The sequence below is a fragment of the Limanda limanda genome, chromosome 12 (genome assembly GCF_963576545.1).
Source record: "Limanda limanda chromosome 12, fLimLim1.1, whole genome shotgun sequence".
In the NCBI taxonomy this organism is placed as follows: domain Eukaryota; kingdom Metazoa; phylum Chordata; class Actinopteri; order Pleuronectiformes; family Pleuronectidae; genus Limanda; species Limanda limanda.
This window is the reverse complement of record NC_083647.1, coordinates 19,887,420-19,908,909: the sequence shown is the minus strand read 5'-3', so window position 1 is coordinate 19,908,909 and position 21,490 is coordinate 19,887,420. Positions and strand designations below refer to the sequence as shown.

Here is a 21,490-nt window from a genome sequence, read left to right as displayed (position 1 = left end):
TTTGTACGGCTCTAAATCACTGTGTGAACACATATGCTCCGCTTACTTCATGGACGCTCTGACAGTAATAATCTCCAACATCTTCAGCCTGAACACCGGTGATGGTTAAGGTGAAGCTAGAACCAGCGTTACTGCCACTGCCACTGAATCGAGAGGGAGTTCCTGAATATAAAGTTGATATATAGTATATAAGAAGCTTGGGAGCCTGTCCAGGTTTCTGCTGGTGCCAGGACATACGATCACTATAAATACTGGGGTTGGTGTTACAGGTCAGCGTGACCGTGGATCCTGGAGTAAATGTCATGACTGGAGGCTGAGTCACAGTTATCTCGCCGCTGCATCCTGCACACAAACACAAATCATACATTAATCAGCGGAGGTGAAGAGAGAGAACAGGCAGCGCATCACGTCTGAAATGTTGCTGAGTGACTGAACCTGTGAAGCTGCAGCAGGCCAGCGTCCAGATGAGGAGGGTGATGAGAGTCATGGTGGTTGTGGTGGACTGACGGGTCTGAGTCCTGCAGAGTTGGAGTCACGGGACTATAAAGCTTCTCAGTTCAGTGGAGGATCAGCTGACGATGCAAAGCCTCCTCTCTATGGAAATGATTCCTCTGCTCTGAGCGGACTGAAGGTGACGTGGGACACAAACTCAGGAGCGTTGCTGTTTGGATTTACACTAAATATGAAGAAGCAGAATTGAGGGTCGTCAGCATCTGGATTCAAATTGTGTCACTTTCATTGATGCAAATATGTGTATTTCATTCCCCTTGAATAACAAAGTGAGATGTACAATAGAATTTTCATAGCTTCTTGTTTTAATTCTTTTGAAGCATCCTGTTTGTTTTACAGCTTTCAAATGATGTCAAACTGAAATTTGAAATATTCATTGACGACAAAGTTAAATTAACATTTTGAACAGAAGTAACAAAAATGTTAACAAATATATATTTTTTTATTATTAAATCTTGATGAAATTTCAAGCCACATTAGCTAAATATGAATATTCAGTGTAAATTGTGTAGTTTTACCAGTAAAAAGTGAGTCTTCAGTGGACAGACTGTTGTTCACGGTGCAGGAGGTTTTTGTACGAGCACCTAATGAGTCTGTATCACTGTGGTACACTTTCGGTGGAGGAACCAAACTCGACAAAGACTGTAAGTACCAGAGATTTTTACTTTATGCATTTATAACTTTTATCAAATAACGAACAAGAATTTGATCAATATTCAGAGATTGACTGGCTGATCAACAGACGTGAAGACGTCCTCCATAATCATCAAGAATCATTATCAGTGAACCTTCTCAGCCACATTGACACTTGAACCCTGCGTCTGATGGTCTGACACTGAGTGAATGATGTTCAACAGTAGAAGTTCTTCTGTTTCATTTGTTAACATACGAGAAATCACCTGGATGCCATTTTCCTTCATCCTCATCCCTTTATCTTATCTCCCCTCTCTCTCCTCCAGTGGGTGTGGTGCGGCCCACCCTGACCCTCCTCCCCCCCTCCAGTGAAGAGCTGAAGCAGGGCACTGCCACTCTGGTGTGTATGGCCAGCGGGGGCTTCCCCTCAGCCTGGAGCCTGGGCTGGAAGGTGGGGGGCAGAATCAGGTCCTCAGGGGTGTCTCACAACCCGATGGTCCTGGGGGGAACCGGCCACTACAGCTGGAGCAGCACCATGAGCCTCCCTGCAGAGCAGTGGAGGAAGGCGGGCTCAGTGAGCTGTGAGGCCAGTCTGAACGGACAGAGCCCTGTCGCTCAAACCCTGGACCCTGACCTCTGCTCGGAGTAGAGAGACGACCGGGTGGAGTCATTGTGCTCTACTGTGGTTCCGTTTGATTTACATGTGTTCTAATGCAACTCTGCATGTCTTCATGTCTTTTCTTCAACTCATCATGACAGTCCAATGCTGTATTGTGCTACGTTTGAAACAAGAATAAATATTTCATGTTCTCATGTTATTTGTTTTTCACATTTCTATTTTTTCTTTACGAAAATAAAATATATCATCACCAACATCTGATTCTGTGTTAGTTTTTCTTCGGTAAAATACATTAATGTAAATCTATGTTTTACTTCTACCTAGACATTAATTTACCTTGTGTGGTTCTGCATGAAAAACATGTTTCTGACTTTTGAGTTGAACATTTAACAAACTTATGAATATCACAAAAGTATCACTTTAGAAGTTTATTGGACTTTCCTCATAATTCATATTTTTGTTAATTAGTGACAGAAGTAAAAGTTCATAATGAAACCTGAGAAATTAAAGGGAAATTACACATTTAACATAACAGTTAATTAGATATTCTGTTTCATCCCTTTTCTAATGTGTGGTTGCTTCATGGTAATACACTTTTGAATCTGTGATTATAATAATCATCATATCACTAATTGATCAAGTGTCACAGAATCTAAATGACAATTAAATAAATAAATAAATATCTGACAACATTTAGTCATGAAAATGAAATTGATAAATAACCACAATTGTGTCTGATTATTCTGGTTTTAAACTTGCAGGATGTGCTGGTTGTATGAGCTCAATGTGTTTTATAATACATCGTATATATTCTCTGTGTTTATTGTAGTTTTCTTTTAGAACTCATTCTGTAGAGCAACTAGTTGAGGCAGGTTTTTTACGATACAGCTCCGTTTACAACACGTGCAACTGGGCCGGTCAACGCAGCGTTCACTGCTCCGCCAGAGAATCACCATGAAAACTCATTTGTGGGACTCCAGGGGGGTTTCAAGGGACTTTAGGGGCCTCAGGCAAAATGGACCTGGGGAGCCCACATTGACCCAAACACCCCCCTACAAAGAAACACATCGACCACATCATTAAAATCTTCAAACAAATATGATATCATCAAAATGAAAAGTGCAGACCAGTGCATCCACGTAAATGATAGTTAAGTAAATAAAGTTTAAGTTCAACCCCCCCCCCCCCCTCCCCCCTCTCCCGCTCTTCTTACACCCATTTAGATGTTCTAGTCTTCAACTAAAAATCTAAAATGACAAAATTGGTTTCATGGGGTTTTGTTGGGAGATGTCTGAAAATGTAAAACTGTGAGTTTGTTTCAGTTGTGTTTAGCTTCATTGTCGCTCTGCTTGAAGACTTGTGTTTTGTTCACTGGACCAGTTATTCTCTGTGCAGCTGCAGCAGACCAGTTTCACTTCAGTCAAACTGAGGGAGGTTTTTGTACGGCTCTAAATCACTGTGTGGACTTTCCATCGCCATGATAAGCGAGACAGTAATAATCTCCAACATCTTCAGTCTGAACACCGCTGATGGTTAAGGTGTAGCTAGAACCAGAGCCACTGCCACTGAATCGAGAGGGAGTTCCTGTATTAAGAACTGTTGTTTGGTGTATAAGAAGCTTGGGAGTCTGTCCAGATTTCTGCTGGTACCAGGACATATAAGTAGTGCTAATAGCAGTGTTGGTTTTACAGGTCAGTGTGACAGTGGATCCTGGAGTAAATGTCACGACTGGAGCCTGAGTCACAGTCATCTGGCCACTGCATCCTGCACACAAACACAAATCATACATTAATCAGCGGAGGTGAAGAGAGAGAACAGGCAGCGCATCACGTCTGAAATGTTGCTGAGTGCCTGAACCTGTGAAGCTGCAGCAGGCCAGCGTCCAGATGAGGAGAGTGATGAGAGTCATGGTGGTTGTGGTGGACTGACGGGTCTGAGTCCTGCAGAGTTGGAGTCACAGGACTATAAAGCTTCTCAGTTCAGTGGAGGATCAGCTGACGATGCAAAGCCTCCTCTCTATGGAAATTATTCCTCTGCTCTGAGCGGACTGAAGGTGACGTGGGACACAAACTCAGGATCGTTGCTGTTTGGATTTACATTAAATATGAAGAAGCACAATTGCGGGTCGTCAGCATCTGGATTCAAATTGTGTTACTTTCATAGATGCAAATATGTGTATTTCATTTGCATTGAATTACAGAGTGAGTAGATGTACAATTGACTTTTCAAAACATGTTGCTTTAATTATTTTGAAGCATCCTGTTTGTTTTTCAGCTTCCAAATGATGTCAAACAATTTTTTTCAAAATATTAATTCATGACAAAGTTAAGTACATTTTTTGGAAAATTTTAACAAATGTATATATTTTTTAATTATTAAATCTTCATGATATTTCAAGCCACATTAGCTGAATATAAATATTCAGTGTAAAATGTGTAGTTTTACCGGAAAAAAGTGACTCTTCAGTGGACAGACTGTTGTTCACGGTGCAGGAGGTTTTTGTACAAGCACCTAATGAGTCTGTATCACTGTGGTTGACTTTCGGTGGAGGAACCAGACTCAACATTGACTGTAAGTACCAGAGATTTTTACTTTGTGCATTTATAAATTTTATCGAACAATGAACAAGAATTTGATCTAGTTCAGAGATTGACTGGCTGATCATTTTGCTGAATTTTAGTCATTCTAAGGTAATCTCGGATCCTGAGAAAAAAAAAGGCAGATCAATATTTATTGATCGTAATCAATTTATGTAGATTTATGCAATTATAGAAACAAACTATTACAAATGTTATATCTATTTTCATGTACAATGATGATTTTTATTAACATGTTTAAAACGTTTTAAAATAGAAGTTGCTCAAGCTTCAAACTAAATCATAAACTGTTTAAAAATGATTAGTTTAAATTGTTCAAACATATTTTGGCACAAAAATCTGTCGTTGAACAAAAACAGGATTTAATCAGTTGATGCAGCTCAGCTTTGTGTTCACGCTTCATGTGGTGAAAAGGAAGTGAAAGAAACAGACGACAAAGGTTTGAACTGTTTTCACACCAGTGTTTCAGCTCTGTGAGTTTAAACAGAAGAAAATCATCTCAGGGACGAGTTCTTCACTGTCACACGTTGAGAAACAGACGTGAAGACGTCCTCAATAATCATCAAGAATCATTATCAGTGAACCTTCTCAGCCACATTGACACTTGAACCCTGTGGCTGATGGTCTGACACTGAGTGAATTATGTTCAACAGTAGAAGTTCTTCTGTTTCATTTGATAACATACGAGAAATCACCTGAACGTCATTTTCCTTCATCCTCATCCCTTTGTCTTTTCTCCCCTCTCTCTCCTCCAGTGGGTGTGGTGCGGCCCACCCTGACCCTCCTCCCCCCCTCCAGTGAAGAGCTGGAGCAGGGCACTGCCACTCTGGTGTGTATGGCCAGCGGGGGCTTACCCTCAGCCTGGAGCCTGGGCTGGAAGGTGGGGGGCAGAATCAGGTCCTCAGGGGTGTCTCACAACCCGATGGTCCTGGGGGGAACCGGCCACTACAGCTGGAGCAGCACCATGAGCCTCCCTGCAGATCAGTGGAGGAAGGCGGGCTCAGTGAGCTGTGAGGCCAGTCTGAACGGACAGAGCCCTGTCGCTCAAACCCTGGACCCTGACCTCTGCTCGGAGTAGAGAGACGACCGGGTGGAGTCATTGTGCTCTACTGTGGGTCCGTTTGATTTACATGTGTTCTACTGCAGCTCTGCATGTCTTCATGTCTTTTCTTCAACTCATTTTGACAATCCAATGCTGTATTGTGCTACTTTTGAGACAAGAAAAACTATTTCATGTTCTCATGTAATTTGTTTTTCACATTTGTTTTTTTACTTTACTAAAATAAAATATATCATCACCAACATCTCATTCTATGTTATTTTTTCTGCGATAAAAGATATTAATATAAATCTGTGTTTTACTTCTACTTAGACAGTAATTTATTTCGTGTGGATCTGCATGAAAACCATGTTTCTCTCTTCTGAGTTGAACATTGAACAAAATTATGAAAATCGCAAAAGTATCACATAAGTAGTTTATGGGACTTTCCTCATAATTTATATTATTGTCAATAAGTGACAGAAGTAAAAATGGATAATGAAACCTGAGAAATTAAAGGGAAATTACACATTTAGCATAAGAGTTAATTAGATATTCTGTTCCATCCATGTTATGATGTGTGAGTGCTTAATGGTAATACACTTTTGAATATGTGATTATAATAATCATCATATCACTCTTTGATGAAGTGTAACAGAATCAAAATGACAATTAAAGTCGATAAATAAATATTTGGCAACATTTAGTCATCAAATGAAATTGATAAATAACCACAATTGTTTCTGATTATTCTGGTTTTAAACTTGCAGGATGTGCTGGTTGTATGAGCTCAATGTGTTTTATAATACATCGTATATATTCTCTGTGTTTATTCTAGTTTTCTGTTAGAACTCATTCTGTAGAGCAACTAGTTGAGGCAGGTTTTTTTATGATACAGCTCTGTTTACAACACATGCAACTGGGCCGATCAACGCAGCGTTCACTGCTCCGCCAGAGAATCACCATAAAAAACTCATTTGTGGGACTTCAGGGGCGTTTCAAGGGACTTTAGGGGCCTCAGGCAAAAGGGACCTGGGGAGCCTACATTGACCCAAACACCCCCCTACAAAGAAACACATGAACCACATCACTACAGTCTTAAAACAAATATTTTATGGTCAAAATTAGGAAAGTACAGACCTGTGTTTCCACGTAAATGATAGTGAAGTAATAAAGTCTAGTAAATAAAGTAGAAAATATAAATTTGACAAAGTTGGTTGGATGGGGCTTTGTTAGGAGATTTATGAACATTTAAAACAGTGAGTTTGTTTCAGTTGTGTTTAGCTTCATTGTCGCTCTGCTTGTAGACTTGTGTTGTGTTCACTGGACCAGTTATTCTCTGTGCAGCTGCAGCTGTCCAGTTTCACTTCAGTCAAACTGAGGGAGGTTTTTGTACGGCTCTAAATCACTGTGTGAACTGATAGCTATCAGGAGTACCGAGACAGTAATAATCTCCAACATCTTCAGCCTCAACACCACTGATGGTTAAGGTGAAGCTAGAACCAGTGCCACTGCCACTGAATCGAGAGGGAAATCCTGTATTAAGAGTTGATGTATGGTAAATGAGAAGCTTGGGAGCCTGTCCAGGTTTCTGCTGGTACCAGGACAAATAACTAGTGCTAATAGCAGGGTTGGTTTTACAGTTCAGCAAGACAGTGGATCCTGGAGTAAATGTCACGACTGGAGGCTGAGTCACAGTCACCTGGCCGCTGCATCCTGCACACAAACACAAATCATACATTAATCAGCCGAGGTGAAGAGAGAGAACAGGCAGCGCATCACGTCTGAAATGTTGCTGAGTGACTGAACCTGTGAAGCTGCAGCAGGCCAGCGTCCAGATGAGGAGGGTGATGAGAGTCATGGTGGTTGTGGTGGACTGACGGGTCTGAGTCCTGCAGAGTTGGAGTCACAGGACTATAAAGCTTCTCAGTTCAGTGGAGGAATAGCTGACGATGCAAAGCCTCCTCTCTATGGAAATGATTCCTCTGCTCTGAGCGGACTGAAGGTGACGTGGGACACAAACTCAGGAGCGTTGCTGTTTGGATTTACACTAAATATGAAGAAGCAGAATTGAGGGTCGTCAGCATCTGGATTAAAATTGTGTCACTTTCATTGATGCAAATATTTGTATTTCATTCCCCTTGAATTACAGAGTGAGTAGACGTAAAATAGAATTTAAAAAAACTTTTTGTTTTAATTCTTTTGAAGCATCCTGTTTGCTTTACAGCTTTCAAATGAAGTCAAACTGTATTTTTAAATATTAATTAATGACAAAGTTAAATCAACATTTTGTCTCTCAATGTTAAGAAGTAACAAAAATGTGCACAAATATTTATTTTTTATTTTTAATTTTTGATGAAATTTTGAGCCACATTAGCGTTATATAAATATTAAGTGTAAATTGTGAAGTTTTACCAGAAAAAAGTGAGTCTTCAGTGGACAGACTGTTGTTCACGGTGCAGGAGGTTTTTGTACGAGCACCTAATGAGTCTGTATCACTGTGGTACACTTTCGGTGGAGGAACCAGACTTGACAACGACTGTAAGTACCAGAGATTTTTACTTTGTGCTTTTATAACTTTTATCAAATAATGAACAGGAATTTGATCAAGTTTAGAGATTGACTGGTTGATAATTTTGTTGAATTTTTATCAATGTGACTTTATCTCATATCCTGAGAAAAAGAAATGTAGATCAAAATGTATTGGTCGAAATCAGTTTATGTAGATTAATACATTTATAGAAACATACTAAAACAAATGTTTCATCTATTTTCATGTAAAATTATCATTTAAATTCACATGTTTAAAACATTTTAAAGTAGAATTTGCTCAAGCTTCAAAACTAAATCATAAACTGTTTAAAAATGATTAGTTTGAATTGATCAAACATATTTTGGCACAAAAATCTGTTGTTGAACAAAAACAGGATTTTATCAGTAGATGCAGCTCAGCTTTGTGTTCACGCTTCATGTGGTGAAAAGGAAGTGAAAGAAACAGACGACAAAGGTTTGAACTGTTTTCACACCAGTGTTTCAGCTCTGTGAGTTTAAACAGAAGAAAATCATCTCAGGGACGAGTTCTTCACTGTCACACGTTGAGAAACAGACGTGAAGACGTCCTCAATAATCATCAAGAATCATTATCAGTGAACCTTCTCAGCCACATTGACACTTGAACCCTGCGGCTGATGGTCTGACACTGAGTGAATGATGTTCAACAGTAGAAGTTCTTCTGCTTCATTTGATAACGTACAAGAAATCACCTGTACGTCATTTTCCTTCATCCTCATCCCTTTGTCTTTTCTCCCCTCTCTCTCCTCCAGTGGGTCTGGTGCGGCCCACCCTGACCCTCCTCCCCCCCTCCAGTGAAGAGCTGGAGCAGGGCACTGCCACTCTGGTGTGTATGGCCAGCGGGGGCTTCCCCTCAGCCTGGAGCCTTGGCTGGAAGGTGGGGGGCAGAATCAGGTCCTCAGGGGTGTCTCACAACCCGGGGGTCCTGGGGGGAACCGGCCACTACAGCTGGAGCAGCACCATGAGCCTCACTGCAGACCAGTGGAGGAAGGCGGGCTCAGTGAGCTGTGAGGCCAGTCTGAACGGACAGAGCCCTGTCGCTCAAACCCTGGACCCTGACCTCTGCTCAGAGTAGAGAGACGACCGGGTGGAGTCATTGTGCTCTACTGTGGGTCCGTTTGATTTACATGTGTTCTACTGCAGCTCTGCATGTCTTCATGTCTTTTCTTCAACTCATCATGACAGTCCAATGCTGTATTGTGCTTCTTTTGAAACAAGAATAAATATTTCATGTTCTCATGTCATTTGTTTTCACATTTCTATTTTGACTTTACTAAAATAAAATATATCAGCACCAACATCTGCTTCTGTTTAATTTTTTTCTGCAGCAAAATATATTAATGTAAATCTGTGTTTTAATTCTACTTAGACAGTAATTTATCTTGTGTTGATCTGCATGAAAACCATGTTTCTGACTTCTGAGTTGAACATTGAACAAATTGATGAAAATCACCAAAGTATCACATTAGTGGTTTGTAGGACTTTTCTCATAATTCATTTTATTATCAATAAGTGACAGAAGTAAAAGTTTATAATGAAACCTGAGGAATTCAAGGGAAATTACACATTTAGCATAAGTGTTCATTCGAAATTCTGTTCCATCCATGTTCTGATGTGTGAGTGCTTAATGGTAATACACTTTTGAAGGTGTGGTTATAATAATCATCATATCACTAATTGATAAAGTGTTACAGAATCTAAATGACATTTAAAGTCGATAAATAAATATCTGGCAACATTTAGTCCTCAAATGTAATTGATGAATAACCACAATTTTCTGATTATTCTGGTTTTAAACTTGCAGGATGTGCTGGTTGTATGAGCTTAATGTGTTTTATAATACATTGTATATATTCACTGTCTTTATTGTAGTTTTCTGTTAGAACTCATTCTGTAGAGCAACTAGTTGAGGCAGGTTTTTTACGATACAGCTCCGTTTACAACACGTGCAACTGGGCCGGTCAACGCAGCGTTCACTGCTCCGCCAGAGAATCACCATGAAAACTCATTTGTGGGACTCCAGGGGCGCTTCAAGGGAATTTAGGGGCCTCAGGCAAAAGGGACCTGGGGACCCTACATTGACCCAAACACCACCACCTCAGGCTCATCTTACACACACACATTTAGACGTTCTAGGTTTCAACAAAAAATTGGTTTCATGGGGCTTTGTTTGGAGAATTTTGAACATTTAAAACTGTGAGTTTGTTTCAGTTGTGTTTAGCTTCATTGCTGCTCTGCTTGAAGACTTGTGTTGTGTTCACTGGACCAGTTATTCTCTGTGCACCTGCAGCAGACCAGTTTCACTTCAATCAAACTGAGGGAGGTTTTTGTACGGCTCTAAATCACTGTGTGAACAGATTGCCATCATCACGACAGGCACAGTAATAATCTCCAACATTTTCAGCCTGAACACCGCTGATGGTTAAGGTGAAGCTAGAACCAGAGTCACTGCCACTGCCACTGAATTGAGAGGGAGTTCCTGAATATAGAGTTAATATATCGTATATGAGAAGCTTGGGAGTCTGTCCAGGTTTCTGCTGATACCAGGACAAATAATCCCTATCAATACTGGGGTTGGTTTTACAGGTCAGCGTGACAGTGGATCCTGGAGTAAATGTCACGACTGGAGCCTGAGTCACAGTCATCTGGCCGCTGCATCCTGCACACAAACACAAATCATACATTAATCAGCGGAGGTGAAGAGAGAGAACAGGCAGCGCATCACGTCTGAAATGTTGCTGAGTGACTGAACCTGTGAAGCTGCAGCAGGCCAGCGTCCAGATGAGGAGGGTGATGAGAGTCATGGTGGTTGTGGTGGACTGACGGGTCTGAGTCCTGCAGAGTTGGAGTCACAGGACTATAAAGCTTCTCAGTTCAGTGGAGGATCAGCTGACGATGCAAAGCCTCCTCTCTATGGAAATGATTCCTCTGCTCTGAGCGGACTGAAGGTGACGTGGGACACAAACTCAGGAGCGTTGCTGTTTGGATATACACTAAATATGAAGAAGCACAATTGAGGGTCGTCAGCATCTGGATTCAAATTGTGTCACTTCCATTGATGCAAATATGTGTATTTTATTCCCCTGCAATTACAGAGTGCGTAGACGTACAATTTAATTTTTAAAACATTTTGTTTTAATTCTTTTGAAGCATCCTGTTTGTTTTACAACTTTCAAATGATGTCAATCTATTTTTTGGAAATAATAATTCACGACAAAGTTAAATCAAGTGTTTCTCTATTAATATTCAGAAGTAACAAAAATGTTAACAAATATATTTATTTTTTAATTATTAAATCTTGATGATGAAATTTCTAGCCACAGTAGCTCAATATACATTTTCAGTGTACATTTTTCAGTTTTACCAGTAAAAAGTGAGTCTTCAGTGGACAGACTGTTGTTCACGGTGCAGGAGGTTTTTGTACGAGCACCTAATGAGTCTGTATCACTGTGGTACACTTTCGGTGGAGGAACCAAACTCGACAAAGACTGTAAGTACAAGAGATTTTTACTTTGTGCATTTATGACTTTTATAAAATAATGAACAATATTTTGATCAAGTTCAGAGATTGACTGGCTGATAATTTTGTTGAATTTTTATAAATCTGAGGTTATCTCACATCCTGAGAAAAAAAATGTAGATCAAAATGTATTGGTCAAAATCAGTTTATGTAGATTAATACATTTATTTAAACATGCCAAAACAATCGTTTCATCTATTTTCATGTACAATGATGATTTAAATTCAAAGGTTTAAAACATTTTAAAGTAGAATTTGCATGTTTCAAACTAAATCATAAACTGTTTTACTTTGTGCATTTATGACATTTATAAAATAATGAACAATATTTTGATCAAGTTCAGAGATTGACTGGCTGATAATTTTGTTGACTTTTTATAAATCTGAGGTTATCTCACATCCTGAGAAAAAAAATGTAGATCAAAATGTATTGGTCAAAATCAGTTTATGTAGATTAATACATTTATTTAAACATGCCAAAACAATCGTTTCATCTATTTTCATGTACAATGATGATTTAAATTCAAAGGTTTAAAACATTTTAAAGTAGAATTTGCATGTTTCAAACTAAATCATAAACTGTTTAAACTTGTTTAGTTTGAATTGATCAAACATATTTTGGCACAAAAATCAGATGATGAACACAAATAGGATTTTATCAGTAGAGCTCAGCTTTGTGTTCACGCTTCATGTGGTGAAAAGGAAGTGAAAGAAACAGAAGACAAAGGTTTGAACTGTTTTTACACCAGTGTTTCAGCTCTGTGAGTTTAAACAGAAGAAAATCATCTCAGGGACGAGTTCTTCACTGTCACACGTTGAGAAACAGACGTGAAGACGTCCTCAATAATCATCAAGAATCATTATCAGTGAACCTTCTCAGCCACATTGACACTTGAACCCTGCGGCTGATGGTCTGACACTGAGTGAATGATGTTCAACAGTAGAAGTTCTTCTGTTTCATTTTATAACATACAAGAAATCACCTGTATGTAATTTTCCTTCATCCTCATCCCTTTGTCTTTTCTCCCCTCTCTCTCCTCCAGTGGGTGTGGTGCGGCCCACCCTGACCCTCCTCCCCCCCTCCAGTGAAGAGCTGGAGCAGGGTACTGCCACTCTGGTGTGTATGGCCAGCGGGGGATTCCCCTCAACCTGGAGCCTGGGCTGGAAGGTGGGGGGCAGAATCAGGTCCTCAGGGGTGTCTCACAGCCCGGGGGTCCTGGGCGGGGCCGGCCACTACAGCTGGAGCAGCACCATGAGCAGTGTTGGGAAGGATACTTTCAAAACGTATTCCGTTACAGAATACAGAATACATGCCCAAAAATGTAATCTGTAACGTATTCCATTACATTAACTAATCTGAGTAACGTATTCTGAATACTTGGAATACTTCCGGTTTGTATTGCATTTTTTAAGTGTATGATTGCGGCGTTGTTATAGTCAGTGGAGAAGCAGCAGTTTAAACTCTCTCTCCAGCTGGATGTCCGGCTCCCATCCACTCCCACCTCTGTGCCGGCCCCACCGGAGGCTGAAGGACACCCCCCCCCCCCCCCCCCTGCGCCAAGGCTGCCTCGCGCCGTGCTACGATCGTTTCGGCGTCGAGTTTATTTTTTTTTGCGCTTGACGCGAGCGTATCGCTCCATGAAACACACTGAAAAATGATTTTAAACGATATTGATGACATTTTATATGATATAAATGATAAAGTATGCATCCCATAGTTTGTATTCCCCTTCTGTTGTCCTGGAGTTTTAATTTTACCAATTTTACCGATCACATTATTAAATGCCCCCCTCTGCCCATCCACTACAGACACACAAGCAGTCATAAAGATAAAAAGAGAGGGGGGGGCGGAGAATACGTAATTTACCCTCGACACCCGACATTGAACGGAGAGAACAGCGGAGAAGTTCTTGAAGATGGATGAAATTAAATTGGGACGCGGTTGCAGTTAATGTTGGAGCAACAAGTGACTAAATGCTTTTATACTACTTGGTCAACGGGTGATATTATAAGCGCTGCCCGGCGCTTCAGCGTCCGGTGTGAACCCGGCGTGCCTCGCTGGTCTCCTGCAGAGCCATGACAGCGGAGCTCTGGAAGCGCAGGTCGGTCTTCTCTCACCAGGTGCTGGAAGGGCAGCTTGCGGATCAGCAGCTCCGTAGATTTCTGGTAGCGACGGAACTCTCTCAGAGCCTCGGTCCCGGGCCTGTAACGGTCCCGAGCGGGTAGCGGTGAGGCTCCTTCACGCCGCCGGGGGCCCGGGCGCTCTTACGGCAGCCCTGGTCTCCAGCTGCTTCCTGGGGGCTTTGCCGCCGGTGGATTTACGAGAGAGTGAATAAACTCGAGAAGTACCGTCATGTAATCCACTGATTTCAACAATGTAACTGTATTCTGAATACCATCTATTTAATTTGTAACTGTAACGGAATACAGTTACTCATAATTTGTATTCTAAATACGTAACGCCGTTACATGTATTCCGTTACTCCCCAACACTGACCATGAGCCTCCCTGCAGAGCAGTGGAGGAAGGCGGGCTCAGTGAGCTGTGAGGCCAGTCTGAACAGACAGAGCCCTGTCGCTCAAACCCTGGACCCTGACCTCTGCTCGGAGTAGAGAGATGACCGGGTGGAGTCATTGTGCTCTACTGTGGGTCCGTTTGATTTACATGTGTTCTACTGCAGCTCTGCATGTCTTCATGTCTTTTCTTCAACTCATTATCACAGTCCAATGCTGTATCGTGCTACTTTTGAAACAAGAATAAATATTTCATGTTCTCATGTCAATTGTTTTTCCCATTTCTATTTTTACTCCAAGGAAATAAAATATATCATCACCAACATCTGCTTCTGTTTTATTTTTTCTGCGACAAAAGATATTAATTTAAATCTGTGTTTTACTTCTACTTAGACAGTAATTTATCTTGTGTGGATCTGCATGAAAACCATGTTTCTGACTTCTGAGTTGAACATTGAACAAAATGATTAAAATCACAAAAGTATCACGTTAGTAGTTTGTAGGACTTTCCTCATAATTCATATTATTGTCAATAAGTGACAGAAGTAAAAGTTTATAATGAAACCTGAGAAATTAAAGGGAAATTACACATTTATCATAAGAGTTAATTAGATATTCTATTCCCTCCATTTTCTGATTTGTTAGTGCTTAATGGTGATACACTTTTGAATGTGTGATTATAATAATCATCACATCACAATTTAATGAAGTGTAACAGAATCTAAATGACAATTAAAGTCAATAAATAAATATCTGGCAACATTAAGTCATCAAATGAAATTGATTAATAACCACAATTATCTGATTATTCTGGTTTTAAACTTGCAGGATGTGCAGGTTGTATGAGCTTAATGTGTTTTATAATACATCGTATATATTCTCTGTGTTTATTGTAGTTTTCTGTTAGAACTCATTCTGTAGAGCAACTAGTTGAGGCAGGTTTTTTACGATACAGCTCCGTTTACAACACGTGCAACTGGGCCGGTCAACGCAGCGTTCACTGCTCCGCCAGAGAATCACCATGAAAACTCATTTGTGGGACTCCAGGGGCGTTTCAAGAGACTTTAGGGGCCTCAGGCAAAAGGGACCTGGGGAGCCCACATAGACCCAAACACCCACCTACAAAGAAACACATGAACCACATCATTACAATCTTCAAACAAATACTATATCACCAAAATTAAAAAAGTGCAGACCTGTTCATCCACCTAAAGGATAGTGAAGTAATAAATTCTAGTAAATAAAATAGAAAATATTTGACAAAGTTGGTTTCATGGGGCTTTGTTTGGAGATTTCTGACCATTTAAAACTGTGAGTTTGTTTCAGTTGTGTTCAGCTTCATTGTCGCTCTGCTTGAAGACTTGTGTTGTGTTCACTGGACCAGTTATTCTCTGTGCAGCTGCAGCAGACCAGTTTCACTTCAGGCAAACTGAGGGAGGTTTTTGTACGGCTCTAAATCACTGTGTGAACACGTATGCTCCGTTTACTACATGGAAGCTCTGACAGTAATAATCTCCAACATCTTCAGCCTGAATACCGCTGATGGTTAAGGTGAAGCTAGAACCAGAGCCACTGCCACTGAATTGAGAGGGAATTCCTGATAGAAGAGTTGATGCTAACTTTATAAGAAGCTTGGGAGCCTGTCCAGGTTTCTGCTGGTACCAGGACGTATAATGACCAGCACTATCAGTATAAACACTGGGGTTGGTTTTACAGGTCAGTGTGACAGTGGATCCTGTAGTAAATGTCACAAATGGAGGCTGAGTCACAGTCACCTGGCCGCTGCATCCTGCACACAAACACAAATCATACACTAATCAACGGAGGAGAAGAGAGAGAACAGGCAACGCATCACGTCTGAAATGTTGCTGAGTGACTGAACCTGTGAAGCTGCAGCAGGCCAGCGTCCAGATGAGGAGGGTGATGAGAGTCATGGTGGTTGTGGTGGACTGACGGGTCTGAGTCCTGCAGAGTTGGAGTCACAGGACTATAAAGCTTCTCAGTTCAGTGGAGGATCAGCTGACGTTGCAAAGCCTCCTCTCTATGGAAATGATTCCTCTGCTCTGAACGGACTGAAGGTGACGTGGGACACAAACTCAGGAGCGTTGCTGTTTGGATTTACACTAAATATGAAGAAGCACAATTGAGGGTCGTCAGCATCTGGATTCAAATTGTGTCACTTTCATTGATGCAAATATGTGTATTTCAGTCCCCTGCAATTACAGAGTGAGTAGATGTACAATAGAATTTTCAAAACCTTTTGCTTTAATTTTTTTGAAGCATCCTGTTTGTTTTACAGCTTTCAAATGATGTCAAACTTCTTTTCGAAATGTTTATTCATTACGAAGTTAAATCAACTTGTTTTCTCTCAATGTTCAGAAGTAATACAAATTTTAACAAATATTTTATATTCAAAATTGTAAAAGTGCAGACCTGTGCATCCACGAAAATGATATTGAAGTAATAAAGTTTATGTTCAACGCCCCCCCACTACCACCTCAGGCTCATCTTACGTTCAGACTCTGTGTGACTTTAACTCTGAGGAGCAGCGATGCATAAAATTCATGCAAAATACATTTGAGTGCACCTGTCTTTATAAAACTGAGAGGAGGTGACGCTGAGTGAGAACATGTGGACATCACATGAAGCAACTTTCACTTCCTTGTCTGACTTTGAAAAGTTCTGGTCTGCACACATGGGAGAAGTTTGTCTTTGAGGCTTTTTACCAGAAAACCTTTGAATGTGATTGTTGTTAATGGACTATTTTATCCCAAACCAAGAAATGTATCAAAATCTAACCAAGTGATTTTGTTTCCTCAACTAAATCCAACTGCGATTGAACACTGAAGCCAGAAAGCTGCTCTGGGAGTAACTCTCTCCCTCATGAATATCCCTTCATGTCTCAAAGTAGATGCACACTGTCCCCTGCTGGCAGTTCACCATCATCAATAACTCCATCATGGTGTGAGGCTGATTTTGTTTTATATTACATTTCATCTAGCTGATGCTTTTATCCAAAGCGACTTACAATAAGTGCATTCAGCCATCAGTAGAATTTCTTCAAGAAAGCCAAACTACAAAGTGCTATAATTAAGTGCCATTTAAGTTCTACTAATGTGTTTGTTTAAACTTTCATTCAAGGTATAGTCTGAAGATGTATGTTTTTAGTTTGCGTCAGAGGATGTGTAGACTTTCTGTCCTGATGTGAATGGGGAGCTCATTCCACCATTTAGGAGCCAGGACAGCAAACAGTCGTGATGTTGTTGAGTGTTTAGCTCGAAGTGAGGGAGCAAAAAGCCGATTGGCAGATGCAGAGCGGAGTGAACGGGCTGGGGTGTGAGGTTTGACTATGTCCTGGATGTAGACTGGACCCGATCCGTTCACAGCACGGTATGCAAGTACTAATGTTTTGAAACAAACTCGCAGCCACTGGTAACCAGTGAAGGGAGCGGAGGAGGGGAGCAGTGTGAGTGAATTTAGGTTAAAGACCAGTGGAGCTGCTGCATTCTGGATGAGCTGCAGAGGTCGGATGACACTAGCAGGTAGACCTGCCAGGAGGGAGTTGCAATAGTCTCTAGGTGAGATGACCAGAGCCTGGACCAGAACCTGCTCCATCTTCTGAGTGAGAAGGGGACGTATTCTCCTGATGTTGTGCAGCATGAATCTACAGGAACGTGTTGTTGCAGTAATGTTGGCCGTAAGGGAGAGTTGCCTGCCGAGTGTCACACCCAGGTTCATAGCAATCTGGATGGGGTCTAACACGGTGTTGTGTCTCAAGTTTCTGTCCTTGTTCAACCTTTTCATCATCATGTACATCAGTCATTTCATGCAGCTCTGATATTAGGGAAAAAGTAAGTAAGTACGCATCATTTGACCTCAGTGACCCCAGGCCTCTGTTTTATTTAAGTACTCTCACCCTCTGAGAAATTACTCTGAGTATCAATCAGACTAAATGTAACAGTGAAGTTTACGAGTTTTAGGCTCATTCGAAAACTTTGTGAAAAAAAATAATGTAACATGTCAAATCAATAAAAACTGAGCAAACTTCATCTGCTAATAAAGATAAAACGATGTGAATTAAAAGAGCTGCAAAATGCATCATGAGGCCTAAAGAGACCTTAGTTAGATAGACTGTCTATATGAAGGTATAGACAGTCTGATTACTATATAATGATATATAAGGTCTATATAGATTTAAATACATTACTTTTGATTATCTAAATAATTGATTTATTTTATAATATACAGTACTGTGCAAGAGTTTTAGGCAGGTGAGAAAAAATGCTATTAAAGTATTAACAGTTTGTTTTCGGCAATTAACAAAATGCAGTGAATGAACAGAAGAGAAATCTAAATCAAATCAATATTTGGTGTGACCACCCTTTGCCTTCAAAACAGCTTCAATTCGTCTAGGTAGACTTGCACACAGTTTTTGAAGGAACTCAGCTGGTAGGTTGTTCCAAACGTCTTGGAGAACTAACCACAGATGTTCTGTGGATGTAGGCTTCCTCAAATCCTTCTGTCTCTTCATGTAATCCTAGACAGACTCGATGATGTTGAGATCAGGGCTCTGTAGGGGCCATACCATCACTTCCAGGACTTCTTGTTCTTCTTTACGCTAAAGATAGTTCTTAATGACATTGGCTGTATGTTTGGGGTCGTTGTCCTGCTGCAGAATAAATTTGGTGCCAATCATACGCCTCCCTGATGTATTGCATGACGGATAAGCATCTGCCTGTGTTCCTCAGCATTGAGGATACCATTAATCCTGACCAAATCTCCAACTCCATTTGCAGAAATGCAGCCCCAAACTTGCAAGGAACCTCCACCATGCTTCACTGTTGCCTGCAGACACTCATTATTGTACCGCTCTCCAGCCCTTCGGCGAACAAACTGCCTTCTTCTACAGCCAAATATTTCAACTTTTGAATCATCAGTCCAGAGCACCTGCTGCCATTTTTCTGCACCCCAGTTCCTATATTTTCATGCATAGTTGAGTCTCTTGGCCTTGTTTCCATGTCAGAGGTATGGCTTTTTGGCTGCAGCTCTTCCATGAAGATTACTTCTGATCAGACTTCTCCGGAGAGTAGATGGGTGTACATGGGTCCCACTTGTTTCTGCCAGTTCCGAGCGGGTGGCACTGCTGGACATCTTACGATTTCGAAGGGAAATAAGCTTGATGTATTTTTCATCTGCTGCACTAAATTTCCTTGGCCGACCATTGCGTCAGTGATCCTCAACGTTGCCCGTTTCTTTGTGCTTCTTCAAAAGAGCTTGAACAGCACATCTGGAAACCCCAGTCTGCTTTGGAATCTTTGTCTGGGAGAGACCTTGCTGATGCAGTATAACTACCTCAGTCTTGCAATGGTGTATAACCTGTGACATCAAACTATCTTTCACAACCTCACATTGGAAGCAGAGTTTGTTCCTCACCCAGTTTAAAGCCTCCTACACAGCTGTTTCTGTTTCAGTTAATGACTATGTTTCAACCTACATTTGAAATTGATGATCATTAGCACCTGTTTGGTATAATTGGTTGATCATACACCTGACTATAATCCTACAAAATCCCTGACTTTGTGCAAGTGAACCTATAATAACTGATGCTGGTTTGAAGGCAAAGGGTAGTAACACCAAATATTGATTTGATTTAGATTTTTCTGTTGTTCGCTCCCTTTTGTTAATTGATGAAAATAAACTGTAAACACTTCCACTTTTCAAAGCATTCTTAGCTTACAGCATTTTTTCACACATGCCTAAAACTTTGCACAGCACTTCATGTAGTTTATGTAAAGATATAGACAGTGTGATTACTATATAATGACATAGAAGGTATATACAGATGTAAACTCAGTCTATTGATTATAAATGCAAATATATGTGCAGTATATATCGAGATATACATACAGTCTGATTACTATTTAAGGATACAGGTTATATAGGTTGACAGTCTATATAAAATATGTAGAATCTATAGACAATCAGCATGTCTTCATGTATTTTCTTCAACTCATTATGACAGTCAAATGCTGTATTGTGCTACTTTTTAAACAAGAATAAATATATCATGTTTTCATGTCATTTGTTTTTCACATTTCTATTTTTCCTTTGCTAAAATAAAATGTATCATCACTAACATCTGCCTCTGTGTTAATTTTTTTCTGCCGCAAAAGATATTAATGTAAATTTGTGTTTTACTTCTACTTAGACAGCAATTTATCTTGTGTGGATCTGCATGAAAACCATGTTCCTGACTTCAGAGTTGAAAATTGAACAAAATGATGAAAATCACAAAAGTATCACATTAGAAATTTGTAGGACTTTGCTCATAATTCATAATATTATCAATAAGTGACTGAAGTAAAAGTTTAAAATGAAACGTGACAAATTAAAGGGAAATTACACATTTAGCATCAGAGTTAAGAAGATATTCTGTTCCATCCATGTTCTGATGTGTGAGTGCTTAATGGTAATACACTTTTGAATGTTTGATTATAATAATAATCATATCACTATTTGATGAAGTGTAACAGAATCTAAATGACAATTAAAGTCGATAAATAAATATCGTTTTTTACGATACAGCTCCGTTTACAACACGTGCAACTGGGCCGGTCAACGCAGCGTTCACTGCTCCGCCAGAGAATCACCATGAAAACTCATTTGTGGGACTCCAGAGCCGTTTCAAGGGACTTTAGGGGCCTCATAGCCCATATTCACAAATCATAATTTGTCTCATATTGCTTTAACATGGTGTGACATCCTCTGTCCTTAACCCTCAACTAGAGTAAGGAAAAACTACTAAAAGCCCTTTTAACAGTTTAAAAAGGAAGTAGAAACCTCAGAGAGAGCCACATGTGAGGGATCCGTCTCCCAGGACGGACAGAAGTGCAATAGATGTCAAGTGTAGAGGAGAACATCATCAGGATAAAGGTTTAAGAAGCATTGATAAGGGTAAACATGTTTGAAGGATAACTGAAGGTCAATGAATTGATGGATCATTGTCAGCAATGACCAAGTGTCCGGGGAGAAATATTACGTATCAAGCAGTCCTGCTGCAATCATAGTCTATGGTCAGCAGCCAGCAAGATCATGATCCACCATCAAGATCGGATGCCACTTTAGTCCAAAGTCATTGTCCACTGCCGCCAATTAGGATCCATCATCAGCTGCCACATCGGTCGTGGTCCACCACCGTTATCAGATGCCAACGATAAAGGATCCGCCATTATTATTATTACGATCAGAAAGCATGATACAGAATACGCCAAACTGGATCCACCATTACAATCTCTGATACGCGATCCACAGATCGTAATCAGTGATGTGGCCACAGCTGCGGATCTGGATCTGCAGGCGATAAGGCAAAGGGACTCTGGGGAAGAAGTCAAGTCAGTAACATGTGTTGTTGAGATATGAATTACTTTTATGTGATAATGATTTGAGAAGAGGAAGGAGAAGCTGGAAAGAGAAGCTCCGTGTGTCATGT

At 40.4% G+C, this 21,490-nt stretch overlaps 5 gene segments (V, D, J or C); 2 read left to right on the top strand and 3 right to left on the bottom strand.

Moving 5' to 3' along the window:
• Nucleotides 1–16: 16 nt before the first annotated feature.
• Nucleotides 17–502, bottom strand: LOC133014966 (Ig kappa chain V region K16-167-like). The segment is given in 2 exon segments: nucleotides 17–342; nucleotides 436–502. Coding segments are annotated over 2 exon segments (378 nt in total).
• A 1,047-nt stretch (nucleotides 503–1,549) lies between these two features.
• On the top strand, nucleotides 1,550–5,437 carry LOC133014965 (immunoglobulin lambda constant 1-like). The segment is given in 3 exon segments: nucleotides 1,550–1,594; nucleotides 4,255–4,333; nucleotides 5,115–5,437. Coding segments are annotated over 3 exon segments (447 nt in total).
• A 1,366-nt stretch (nucleotides 5,438–6,803) lies between these two features.
• LOC133014964 (probable non-functional immunoglobulin kappa variable 3-7) lies at nucleotides 6,804–7,298 on the bottom strand. The segment is given in 2 exon segments: nucleotides 6,804–7,114; nucleotides 7,208–7,298. Coding segments are annotated over 2 exon segments (363 nt in total).
• A 399-nt stretch (nucleotides 7,299–7,697) lies between these two features.
• On the top strand, nucleotides 7,698–9,146 carry LOC133014962 (immunoglobulin lambda constant 1-like). The segment is given in 3 exon segments: nucleotides 7,698–7,707; nucleotides 7,817–7,939; nucleotides 8,722–9,146. Coding segments are annotated over 3 exon segments (456 nt in total).
• Nucleotides 9,147–15,458: 6,312 nt separating this feature from the next.
• LOC133014961 (Ig kappa chain V region 3381-like) lies at nucleotides 15,459–15,980 on the bottom strand. The segment is given in 2 exon segments: nucleotides 15,459–15,790; nucleotides 15,884–15,980. Coding segments are annotated over 2 exon segments (384 nt in total).
• Nucleotides 15,981–21,490: the final 5,510 nt, after the last annotated feature.